Here is a 13,635-nt window from a genome sequence, read left to right as displayed (position 1 = left end):
GGAGGCAGCGCAGGATGCTCCCGGGAGTCCAGGCGTCCCAGCTTGGGGTCCCCATCCTCGTGTGCAGTCAGGGCACTGGTGGGAACCCTGGGCTCCAGGCGGCCCTCGCGCTTGGCTCTGGTACAAGTCGGGGTAACCTTACGGCTTGTGCATCCAGAGAAGCGAGGTCCCTGGTGGAGACTAGCTTGGGATAGGTTGGGGAGACGCCCTCCGTTCTTCTAGATGGCTGGGGTCTCAACAGCAAGCAGTGGGGAATAAGACTTACTGAACAAACCCTGAGACTGTTAAAGGAGTGCATACTATCAAAGGGACAGGCATCCCCTGTGAACCTACTGATGAATTTTTCCTAATGCTTAATTTAGCTTGTGGACAGAAATGCTGGGGCGAGACACGGCCAAGTCCGTCCTGTTCCTCCAGGGAAATCCCCTCTCCGCCCTCCCTCTCCATCTCCATCTCCTCTTGCCCACCTCCTCCTCCTCCCCTTCTCCCCCATCCCACCGCGCCCACCCCGCGTCATCACCCCCTTTCCCCTCCCACCTCCCGGCCGTGGTGCGGCGCTGCTCTCTCCTCCTCCGCAGTCTCGGCAGGAGCTCCGGGTGCTGTGGCCCGGCCTTGGCTGGGCGGCCTTCGGCTCAGGCTGGCTGAGAGGCTCCCAGCTGCAGCGTCCCCGCCCGCCTCCTCGGGAGCTCTGATCTCAGCTGACAGTGCCCTCGGGGACCAAACAAGCCTCGCAGGTAAAGATGAAGCTCCCCAAACCCAACAACCTTAGAACTTAGAAATTTCCCTGAGAAAGGCAGGACCTACCCGAGGAGCGCTTCTTTGAAGGACTTTGAAGAAAGGGGTCAAACTTGGCACTTTCTTTCAGTCCTCAAAGAAACTAACCACCCTTCCCATAGGCAATTCTGTGTGCCGGCCTCTGCAGTTTAATATTAACAGCAACAATGTTTGCATTGGAATATAAACGGAATTCTTTCTGCTTAAGCAGTACCAGAGGGGACCCTCTTTATTTTTATGATTGTTAACAGATGCCATTGAGAAAGGTATAACACGCATTCCTGGAAAGTCTCTTTGGCGGGGTTACTATGAAAGCTAGCCTCTCCCTCTACCCTTTTATCAACTTGGCTGCAGGGGTCAGCAAAAGGAGCATAGGAAAACGTTTAGAAAATAAGGAGGCGAAACGAAGTAGAAAAGCTTTTGACTTGCTTTGAAATACTCTAGCTGAGGAAAAAAAGTGTGTGGGGTGGTGGTGGATGAAACATTGGCAAAATATTGACAATAGTTGAAGCTGGTGATGTGCACATGGGGGTTACACTTTTCTCTGGACTTTTAATACTTTTCTCTGTGCTTTTGTGTAGTCGTGAAATTTTCTATAATAAAAGGTTCTTTAAAAAGTTGTAGAAATACTCCCGCTTGATTGCTCAGACGTTTTTACACTGTCCTTGATTTGAAAAGAAGCTGCATGCTGTGTCTAGGGGGCTTTCACCCCTTATTAACCCTTCTGACTTCTGAAATTCATTCTTATTTTATCCGAAGTACATTTGTCTCCCCAGAGGATTAAAAAAGTCATATTTTGCTGGCTGGAGAATTATACTTAGAATCTGGTTTATAATTTAGAAGACAGAATGTTAAAATCCCTGCCAAATAAGACATGTAGGCTTGAAAGTAGTGGCCAAGTATCATATGGAATTTTATTTTTATTAGGAAATATTAGAGGAGTTCCTTTAGTGAGGGAAGTGGTGGACGTGGATACTGTCTCCCATTTTTCTTCCAGATAGCTGGAAAAACTGTATGCTTTTAAGAAGCTTTTTCATGTTTTAAAATGTGAGATTGTTTAGCATATACTTGGCATATAGTATATGCTTATTAGATGTTAAAATAAACAATTGCTAGTGTGAGTTAATTTTCTCCATTGGGTAAATTGTTTTCCTCTGCCCAATGCTCAAATATCCAACAAGCATATTGCATTTTAACAGTAGGATCAGACTCAGAATTTGGGAGGATGAAGCCACTTTGCCTCAGCACTGAGTTAACTTTGCAGATGAGAAATCTGAGATGGAGAGCTTAGGAAACAGTAAAGTCAAGTTAGTAGTATGCAAGCTGTTATTTTATAATTAAAAACTTTAAGCTTCATATAGGTAAAACTGATGTGAGTTAGCTAAAAACATTGTGACCATAGATGCTTTAAAACCTGAAAAGTAGCATACCTATTTATAGATATTCTTTGCTCTCAAAGGCCAACTTGAAAAATACAGATAAGTTTAGAGCTATATGCTGTGCACTTCATAAGGCAGCATATGAAAGAATCCTCTTAGGGTTCCTTTAATGTCATTCACCCCAAATTTGATTGACCCGTAGCATTGCAGAAATTGCAGAAATTTACATGTACAGGTCATGGAAAAATAGCCCCAAAACAAAGGGAGGTTTTGTTTTTATTGTGATGAGAAACAGAAGTTGTGGGTTACTGTAAAATAATCAACTGTGTAACTTTACCATCTTCCTTTCCCTCAAGTACTGCCAAACTTTTTAAACAGACCTTTTTTTTGGTCTCCATTTATGAAACTGAACTTGAAAATAGTGCTATGGTATGCTATTTTGAATAGAAATTGGCCCGCTGTCAATGAACTTTCTTGCCGTTTATTCTCAGCCTAGAATCAGTGGAGAGCTTATCCTTTAGTAATGGATTATAAAGTATTTGATAAACATATGTGAAATATCTGGCAGGTTCAAGATTTTCCTTAGCATTGAAATAAATTGTGGCACGTTTGGGGGACTAGTTCACAGTGCTGTAGGTCATGCTGGAAGTGTGCTGGCACTACAACTGTTTTTGAAAAACTCTCTGCCAGAAAATTGTCTGGCTGTAGACAGCATTATCAGCCCTCAGTTCATCAGGATGGGCTCCGTGGCCTGTAGGTGGGTTTTCTAAATGTAATAAATTCCATATGTCACAGCCATTTAGTATATTATTAGCCAGTTAGAAGTTTTGCCCCTGCTGAATCTTACATGCTTTTAAAATAAAATCTATTTCACAGCTGAGTAAGTGTAAATATTTTAAATACCGGCCTTAGATTTGCCATCAGCAGGCTAACTTTGCCATCTAGTGGTAGCAACGTGGATAACAGGCAAGTTCTTCCCTGGATGACTAGGAATTGAACCTTCCTGAGAAGCATTGATGAGTAAGTTACTTGTGTTTTCTCATTTGCGGTTTACTCTAGAACTTTAAAGCTGGAAGAACTCTTAGAAATGTTCTAGTCCAACTCAACAGTTAAGGACTATCAGATAGATTCTTTAAAAAAGGCTTCGAAATGATGCATGACAGAGTTAGCATTTGGTATGCATTTGTTGAATAGACACATTTACCGTTCTAATTCTTTTTTCTCCTCTAGCAATATTGCATGTCCTACCGCCATGAAGTTTTATCGTGATCTTCTGTTTTTAGTATTTTTAGATTTAAAATTGCATTTCTGTATATTATTTCTTAAAATAACACGTTTTCATTTATGTTTTAAGTCCCAGAAGGAAACGTTCTTTTCCGCTGGATTTTTTTTTTTTTTTGGAGACAGGGTTTCCCTGTCTCATTCTAGTTGCCCAGGCTGGAGTGCAGTGACACAATCACAGCTCACTGCAGCCTCGACCTCCCAGCTTAGGTGATCCTCCCAACTCAGCCCAGAGTAGCTGGGACCACAGGCATGCGCCACCACACTTGTAGAGACAGGGTCCCCCTATGTTACCCAGACTACTCTCAAACTCCTGGACTCAAGTGATCCTCCCATCTCAGCCTCCCAAAGTGCTAGGATTACAGGTGTGAGCCACCGCGCCTGGCCCTTTTCTACTTTTTAATCACTCCCTACTACTACTACTTGTTTTTTCTTTTTTTGACGCAGTCTCGCTTGTTGCCCAGGCTGGAGTGCAATGGCATGATCTCAGCTCACTGCAACCTCTGTCTCCCAGTTCAAGGGATTCTCCTGCCTCAGCCTCCCCAGTAGCTGGGATTACAGGTGCACAACACCACACCCAGCTAATTTTTGTATTTTTAGTAGAGACGGGGTTTTACCACGTTGGCCAGGCTGGCCTGGAACTCCTCACCTCAAGTGATCAACCCACCTCGGCCTCCCACACTGCTGGGATTACAGGTGTGAGCCACAGCATCCGCCACTCCCTACTACTTCTTTCTTTCTAAACAGTCAGGCAGACTGTTGTTTTTACGTGTAGTAGTTTCCTACTGCTGCTGTAACAAATTACCGAAAACTTAGTGGCTTAAAACAACACAAATTTATTACCTTATGCATCTGCAGATCAGAAATCTAAAGCTTTATTGTGATCTATTTTTAGTTTTTAAATTGCATTTATGCATGTTTTTCTTAAAATAACACATTTTCATTTATGTTCCTCCTTCTGGAAGTTCTAGGAAATACTTTTTTCCTCACCTTTTGCAGCATCTAGAGGGCACTCATATTCCTCAGCTCATGGTCCTGCGTTACTCTGGCCTCCGCTTCCATCTAGCAGCTCTTCCCACTCTTAATCCGTTTTCCTCCTTCTTATATGAGCTCCTGTGATTGCATTGGACCCACCTGGATAATCCAGAATAACCACTTCACCTTAAAATCCTTAATGTAATCGTATTTGTAAAGTCTCTTTTCTCGTGTGTGGGAAGTATTCACAGGTCTTGGGGATGAGGATATTTGGCATACCATGATGAGGCAGTTAGAGATGTATAAAATACCTTATAAATATCTACCTGAGTTTTGGCTCCCCCTGTTTGATATAAATAACATTTGTTTTAATCTTTGTGGAGAGCTTACTGTGCTCTGGGCATTGTGCCTATCATATTAGTTTCTCACAAAAATGTTCTAAAATATTATCTCTATCTAACAAATGTGGGAAATAATGTCTAGAGAGATTAGGTAACCTTCACAAGATCACAGTGTAACAAGTGGCAAGTGTACTTAAGTTGATTTGGCTTCAAAGCCTACTGCCCCCATAATCATTGAAACACTGTAGTTCTTACTCCCCTCTTTTATTACGTTACAGACACGATTATTTTCTCATACACTTTCTAACTTAAATGTTTCTAACTTATCTTTCTAACTTAAATGTTACCTCCATGCAGTGCTGCTGTCAGGGAGCGCCTCAGTGGGTCAGGAATTAGATTTCAGCATCTGTTCTCCTCAGCATCTGTTCCCCCAAAATAAAATTGACTATGAAAGTTTTTACAATTGTCATCCAAAACATCACTGATTTCTTTAGTGATTGCTTTATTCCTGTTTATGTCATTTGTAACTCTCCCCCTCTCCTGCTGTGGCCTTTTGCCTAAGCCATTTCTCTCTGCAGTTATTCGGAATCATCTGGCCAGGCCCCAGTGTCTCCCTGTTGTGTGTCAATCCTGAGTAGGTGGAGGATGAAAGTAGAGAAGATGAGAGCATGTCCTCGAATTTAGGTATGCGTGTAAACACAGCCAGTGGTGCTGGGAAGGACAGGTGTTGGGATTGCAGATGGCTAAATAGAGGACAGCCAAGTTTTAAAAGGTGGTCATGCAATCATTGGTGTGTCCTAACATACACACTAAGGTAGAGGGTGGTGTTGGCCCTACAGGGTCATTGATATGACTGAGTAGTTCCTGACACACAGCAGCCTCCCAGGAACTGTTTGACAGATCAATGCAAAGTCGTGTCACATGGCAACATACTATATACATAAATATGGACAAGTTCCTCACTAGACATTACAAGGAACCAGGTGAAAAGAAAGGCATGAGTAATTGCGAATCTGTCACCTGGAAAGGGAAAGCAATTCAGTGCAGGTCCTTCAGTGTTAAGTCAGCATCTTTGCTTTCTCATAGACAGGAAAAATAATTGATTTGAAATATTAATACAGTGGGCAGCCTTCTAATCTTTCATTAGTTTGCCTGCTCTATCTAAGCTAGAATATAAACTTCTAGGGTAAAAAACAAAACACAAAAGAGAAACTGAGCCTTAAGGTATAATGTCATTTCATCATAGGATTCTATATACTCTAGATAGACTCACTCAAAAAGTTGAGTTTTTCTTTCATTGTAGATCACTCCCTTAGAGTAATTATGTTGACATAGACTCTGTTTCTTTTTAGACTGAGGGTCTGATGCAGTTCCAAAATTCCCAGTGAAGATCCACGCTATAAATAAGACACAGAAAATGCAATTTAAGTGTTTTGTGGCTGCAGAGTGTTTAATCACACTTAAGTTTAATAGCAATGAAAAAAATATATTACAGAGGCATGGATATTCATAGAAATGAGTAATTAGGAAAGCATTCATTTGGGAAGTCTCTAAAGTGAAGCTGTCCTTGAACAAAAAACAAAACAAAACAAAGAAAAAGGGAATTTTAGAGTGAGTTGGAAACTATCTATCTTGAAATAAAAATATTTGACTGTGAAACTGACTTTTTAGAACACTACAAGGTCTCTAATTTTGGCTTATATAACAACCTGTTCTGAAGTGATACAAATTCACCAATTAAGGTAGGATAATAATTATAAAATAACATGTGTTAACTGCTTACTATCCTCTGGGCTCAATAGTAATTCTTTGCATGTATCATCTCATTTAATCTCTATAACAATGTTATGAAGTTGAAATTACTGTAATATTATCCCCACTTTGCAGATGAGGAAAGTGAAACTTTGAGAGTTAATGAAATGTCCACATGTACATGCCTCATAAGTGGTGAAGAGGGAATTGAACCCAAGCCTTCCCACTCCTTGGTCTGCACTCATAACCACTATGCTGGAACAGATACAGAAATATTCTCAACGCTGAGAGCAGTCACATTTCTAAGAAACTATAAACAAATAACAAAAGGGTAATAGTAAGTGATCTCGTAGTTAAGTGTGGTCACGTCTGTTAATAGATTGGGTACAAATGTGTAATTACATCTCTTCCATCAGTAAGAGTTCGTCTACGTACACAGACATTCTTACTTCCTCCTTAATTCCCTTCTACTCAATCTGTCTTCAGGATCTAACCTATAATCAGCTGTGTGTGTGCTGACTCACAGTGGTGGACAGCAATCACTGCAACTTCGCTTTCATTCACCAAAATTGGAATTTGAAGCCCCAAATCCAAGCCATCTGGAAATGGACAGTGAAGGTCACAATTATATTGCAAGACAGGAAAAATGAGGGGGATGGGGAAGACAAGGGACGTTAGACTTTCAACATTTTATAGCTGCCCCTTCAATCGGGACTGTGTCTTTTTAGATCAACGAGTTAGTCCTTTTTGGACAATGGACATATGTAGATATCCACTGAACAAACTGTGGATTGCTCTATCAGTAAGAGCTATCATTTATGCCACATTGACATTTTACCACAAGACAAACTTAGATTTTCCAAAAGAAAGTGTCCTTAAACATTTGCCCAATTTTAAATTACAGGCCAAATTAGGCTAAATCCGTGTCCTCTTATTACTGTGATTCTGAGGTCATATTACAAAGCTCTGCCCTTCCCATGCCCAAGGGTAGACGTGGGCATGGTTTTTATTCCTGTGGTGCACTGCATAGAGCTCCCTCGAAGGGCACCAGGCAGGGCTGGTGAACCAATGCCATTGAATGATCTGTAGTATGAGATATTGGAGGCATTCATTACCTTATGAATTTCATTTTTTGAGACATATGATCCTAGTTCACACCACTGCACTCCAGCTTGGGTAACAGAGCAAGACTGCCTCTCAAAAAATAAATAAAAATAAAAATAAATAAAAGTAAGTTATGTTTGTTCTTTATGAACTGGCTGAGTGATTTGATATTGTCAGTTGCTAACACAGTAAAAGAATGAAGTCAGAATAAATTAATTTTGTACACAGAGTTAAGCAGATGTCATTTAAAATCCAGATAAGCCATCATCCTTGCAAAGACCACCTTCTGGGGTACGGCTCATGTTGCTACACCAGAGCCTTGGCTACTGTAGTGGTTCTTAAACTTTATTGAGTGTCAGAGTCATCTGGAGGGCCGGTTAAACCCACCTGGGAACCGCTCTCCACCACCCTTTCAGGAGAGTTTTTAACAGTAGGTCTGGGCAGGCCCTGGGAATTAGCATTTTTAACAAGTTCCCAGGTAATGCCAAAGTTACTAGTGTAGGGACTGTCCTTTGAGAACCCCTGGTCTGGTGTTTCCTTTTGGTGAGCAACCAGGATTTGGGTTCTCAACCACCATTCATAACTGCTGTGAGAATGTGAACGTGAACACAGAGCAGGAAAACCATGCCTATGTCATTGGTGTTATCATTTGGTAAATCAAGTCATTGCTTTGCACCAAGCATGGTTTCAAAGGAACTAATGGCATTGGAAATTTCCCAAGTATTGGCTAAGGCCTTTGACTAGAAAATAGCTTTATCTACGTAGCCAGAAATAAAATTATACTTAAATACAATTCAACTCTGATGAGGCTTCCTTAAAAGTCTGGCTACAGAATTATGGCATAGGACAGACCTACCTGGGGAAAAAATATCTCAGTAACACTATTTAGACCTCCTTTATTTTGCCCAGGAATGCCTTTCACATGTGTATTGCTGCTCAGATCATTAGTATCAAGTGTTAAGATATACCAAGTGAGATACTTTGTGTCTCTTGACGTGGATATTTGGCTGACTTTCAAGCTTTGATGTAATCATATATTAAGTACACAGTGGACAGCTGTTGTCATAAAGAGCTAAATGAAAAAACAATTAAAAAAAAGTTTCCCACACCAAAACAACTCCCTTGATTGAAATTTTGCTGCGAATCAAGTAGATTTAAATATATATATATAAAATGATAGATATCATTTTTATGTATTTTGGTTTGTTGATAAGCTAAGTAGCAGCAAATAACTCTTTGATTTTCACTTTTTTTTTTTTCAGCCAAGGACATAAATTTTCATCCTGGGAACTATAATTTCAAGCGCTCAGTAGAGTTACTGAGTTGTGAGCCTTTTTCATTCTAATTAAATTAACTTGATGAAATACTATTGTGAAAAATTTCGTAGAAGACAAAATAAAATACTAAGTGGCTCTACTCTACAAAATCCTTGATGATATAATTACTGCTTTGCAGTGGTGACTATTAGAAAATATTGTAACATAACGCAGATTTCCTCCTCTCCTCCCCTCCCCTCCCCTCTCCTCCCCTCCCCTCCCCTTCCCTCCCCCTCTCTTCTTTAACAGGGTCTCACTTTGTTTCCCAGGCTGGAGTTCAGTGCCATGATCATGGTTTGCTGCAGCCTTGACCTCCTGGGTTCAAACGATCCTGCCAAGTAGCAGGGACTACTTGCGTTTGCCACCATGCCTGACTAATTTTTTAAAAGTTTTTTTTTGTAGAGCTGAGGTCTCAGTCTGGTCTTGAACTCCTGTATTCAAGGGATCCTCCCATCTTAGCTTCCCAAAGTGCTGGGATTACAGGTGTGAGCTACCACACCCGGCCTGCTTAATATTTCCAAATGTATAACAGTTCAAATTAATTATGTTTTCATTAATATATCACATTTAAACAATAAATAGGTTAATGTAGCATACATTTTTGTTTGATCAAAATAATGTTTCAGTTTGTTAATAAAATTATTGTACTTGTATAAGACAAAATAAATTCTGTTCTATCAAGGGATACCGATATTGAACTCTGCATCAGGGTTGATTTTTGCCTTTTGTGCCAGTGCACACATCCTGTGGGTGTACCCTGTGGTACAATGGCTGTGGGCCATTGCTAATGTGCTTTCTTTTCCATGCAAAAACCAAATAAATAAAATAAAACTTATCAGAAAGCATTGAGGATGAAGGTATTGTAGGGATAAGCGAATGCTGAATTGCCTCTGCTTTATACAAAGTACAAATCATTTGCTTAAGTCTTGATGTTTTAACTATTAGTTAAAAATGACTTGAAGCATAGTTCGCAAATAACAGTGACACAGGGTTCAAAATTGCTGCTCCAGCGTGCTCCTACTATACCCACCTCCAAGCAAAGATTGACACACATCAGTTCCACTAAATAGATACATGTACGTGCCAGTGAGCCTCAAGAAAAGAAAAAGAGGGCAAGAAGATTTGAACAGTAGGAAAAGTATTATATAATTTATTACGTGCTGGCACCTTTAACAATATTTAAATAAAACAACAACACTGGTCTTAGATAGTGAGACCTATGGTGAAAAGGGACTATATCTAGCCATTATTATGTCCTCCCAATAGCCTGTACTTCATAAATTGTTACACATAATTTCAATATGCAGTAATGTCCCACCATAAAGCATTTTGTATGATGCTTTGCTTAGATGGTGGTTTCAAGCATAACTTTGTTTTTTAACAAAGCATGGTACATTTTCTTACTTTAGCATAAAATGGCCTGTGCTGTATATTTTCTTTTTATGACCAGGAGTTCTATAAAAATCAAAGCAGATCAATAGAAGATTAATTAGCAATTTGTTTATTGGTAACACTCTTACTGCTTTAAAACATTATCCAGTAATTTGCATTGCACCTTTACATCAGCTTGGGCTGCCAATCCTGGTTCATGGGCATTCACTGTATTCAATGAGCAGTTTTTTTTAGCTCTGTGCTAGGCAGTTACAGTCTAGAGATGAAGAAGTTATGATCCCTGTTTTTAAGTAGCTAAGTGTTGGAAAAGACCGCAGTGCATTTGCTGCTATCTTTATTTCTAAATCATCTGGATATAAAGTTGTAGGATACCTAAGGAGGAGAGTGTGGCTTAGCTGACAGAGGATCCCAACCTACTACCCTATTGTACACTCTCAGGCACTGGGCTGTTAGGGGAGATGGAGGGGGAGGTGACAGGATGACAGGTTGGGGTGGGAGCGAGGTCGATTAGGGCTGACAGAGGGAAGTTTGGGTGAAAAACAACTTACTGGTTTTGGAAGTCTATGTGAGCCCACTTACCAGCGTTTATCTAATCTCAAGAGCTAGGTAAGGTGGAAATAAGGGCACCTCTTTGTGGGGAAGGTACATTTAGGATCCAAGGCCTAAATGAAATGGATAAGATTGAAAAAGAAAACATTGTAAACCTCTCTCTTTTTCTGTTTTTAAGGAAAAAATTAGAAGATCAAAATGGAAAATATGCTACTTTGGTTGATATTTTTCACACCCGGGTGGACCCTCATCGATGGATCTGAAATGCAACGGGATTTTACCTGGCACTTGAGAAAGGTACCCCGGATTGTCAGTGAAAGGACTTTCCATCTCACCAGCCCCACATTTGAGGCAGATGCTAAGATGATGGTAAATACAGTGTGCGGCATCGAATGCCAGAAAGAACTCCCAACTCCCAGCCTTTCTGAATTGGAGGATTATCTTTCCTATGAGACTGTCTTTGAGAATGGCACCCGAACCTTAACCAGGGTGAAAGTTCAGGATTTGGTTTTTGAGCCGACTCAAAATACCACAAAGGGAGCATCTGTTAGGAGAAAGAGACAGGTGTATGGTACCGACAGCAGGTTCAGCATCTTGGACAAAAGGTTCTTAACCAATTTCCCTTTCAGCACAGCTGTGAAGCTCTCCACGGGCTGTAGTGGCATTCTCATTTCCCCTCAGCACGTTCTAACTGCTGCCCACTGTGTTCATGATGGAAAGGACTATGTCAAAGGGAGTAAAAAGCTAAGGGTAGGGTTGTTGAAGATGAGGAATAAAAGTGGAGGCAAGAAACGTCGAGGTTCTAAGAGGAGCAGGAGAGAAACTAGTGGTGGTGACCAAAGAGAGGGTACCAGAGAGCATCTGCAGGACAGAGTCAAGGCTGGGAGAAGAAGAAAACAATCTGGCGGGGGTCAGAGGGTTTCCGAAGGGAGGCCTTCCTTCCGGTGGACCCGGGTCAAGAATACCCACATTCCGAAGGGCTGGGCACGAGGAGGCATGGGGGACGCTGCCTTGGACTATGACTATGCTCTTCTGGAGCTGAAGCGTGCTCACAAAAAAAAATACATGGAACTCGGAATCAGCCCAACAATCAAGAAAATGCCTGGTGGAATGATCCACTTCTCAGGATTTGATAACGATAGGGCTGATCAGTTAGTCTATCGGTTTTGCAGTGTGTCCGACGAATCCAATGATCTCCTTTACCAATACTGCGATGCTGAGTCGGGCTCCACCGGTTCCGGGGTCTATCTGCGTCTGAAAGATCCAGACAAAAAGAATTGGAAGCGCAAAATCATTGCAGTCTACTCAGGCCACCAGTGGGTGGATGTCCACGGGGTTCAGAAGGACTACAACGTTGCTGTTCGCATCACTCCCCTCAAATACGCCCAGATTTGCCTCTGGATTCACGGGAACGATGCCAATTGTGCTTATGGCTAACAGAGACCTAAAACAGGGCGGTGGATCATCTAAATCACAGAGAAAACCAGCTCTGATTATTGTAGTGAGATCACTTCATAGGTTATGCCTGGACTTGAACCCTATTAATAGCATTTCAACGTTTTTTTAAAATCAGGAGATTCTCATCCATTTAAAAAATGTATAGGTACAGATATTGAAACTAGATGGACACTTCAATGCCAAGCATATACTCTTCTTTACATGGTGATGAGTTTCATTTGTAGGAAAATTTTGTTGCCTTCTTAAAAATTAGACACACTTTAAACCTTCAACAGGTATTATAAATAACATGTGATTTCTTAATGGACTTATTCTCAGGGTCCTACTCTAAGAAGAATCTAATAGGATGCTGGTTGTGTATTAAATGTGAAATTGCATAAAGGTCGATGGTAACACAATTAGTATCAGGATAGAGACAGAAAGTTACAACATAGTTTGTACTACTCTGAGATGGATCCATTCAGCTCATTCCCTCAGTGTTTATATTGTGTTATCTGTTGGGTCTGAGACATTTAGTTTAGTTTTTTTGAAGAATTACAAATCAGAAGAAAAAGCAAGCATTATAAACAAAACTATTAACTGTTTTACTGCTTTAAGAAATAACAATTACAATGTGTATTATTTAAAAATGGGAGAAATAGTTTGTTCTATGAAATAATCTAGTTTAGAAATAGGGAAGCTGAGACATTTTAAGATCTCAAGTTTTTATTTAACTAATACTCAAAATATGGACTTTTCATGTATGCATAGGGAAGACACTTCACAAATTATGAATGATCATGTGTTGAAAGCCACATCATTTTATACTATACATTCTATGTATGAGGTGCTACATTTTTAGGACAAAGAATTCTGTAATCTTTTTCAAGAAAGAGTGTTTTTCTCCTTGACAAAATCCAGCTTTTGTATGAGGACCATAGGGTGAATTCTCTGATTAGTAATTTTAGATATGTCCTTTCCTAAAAATGAATAAAATTTATGAATATGACTTTTAAAAGGAGGGTCTGGTTATTTTCCTTAGGAACCAAGGCTGCAACACTCATTCTGGCCATCATGTAGTATAAGCAGAGTCCAATGACTGCCTTGGGGCAAAACACAGAGTAGGCACTCAATGTGTATTTCTTGAATAAATAAATACTTGCTAAAGGGCTGTAAAAAGGGAATAGTTCAGGGCATTATGTTTAAAGAGTTTTAGTGATCTATAAATCAAGTACACCTTAAAATTCAGCAATTGTAGGCCTTATTTCTGGTCTGGTCTGTTCTTTCCGGTAGTTTCTAAGGCCACATCATTCTCTCTCTCATGGCACACTCAAG

The 13,635-nt window shown here is 40.4% G+C and overlaps 1 protein-coding gene across 4 annotated transcripts; it reads left to right on the top strand.

The window, feature by feature from the left end:
• Positions 1 to 13,318, top strand: PRSS35 (serine protease 35). Of its 4 annotated transcripts, none has more exons than XM_077998349.1 (3): positions 547 to 734; positions 5,313 to 5,434; positions 11,042 to 13,318. In XM_077998349.1, exon 3 carries the CDS (start codon positions 11,062 to 11,064, stop codon positions 12,298 to 12,300), a length of 1,239 nt encoding a protein of 412 aa, XP_077854475.1. In that variant the 5' UTR covers positions 547 to 734; positions 5,313 to 5,434; positions 11,042 to 11,061; the 3' UTR covers positions 12,301 to 13,318.
• The last annotated feature ends 317 nt before the right edge of the window (positions 13,319 to 13,635 follow it).

The sequence above is a fragment of the Macaca mulatta genome, chromosome 4 (assembly GCF_049350105.2).
Source record: "Macaca mulatta isolate MMU2019108-1 chromosome 4, T2T-MMU8v2.0, whole genome shotgun sequence".
Lineage (NCBI taxonomy): Eukaryota > Metazoa > Chordata > Mammalia > Primates > Cercopithecidae > Macaca > Macaca mulatta.
This window is presented reverse-complemented; position numbering and strand designations above follow the sequence as displayed.

Coding starts and splice junctions, on each gene's coding strand:
- PRSS35 (XM_015136750.3), top strand. CDS start 11,062: ATGGAAAATATGCTACTTTGGTTGATATTTTTCACACCCGGGTGGACC.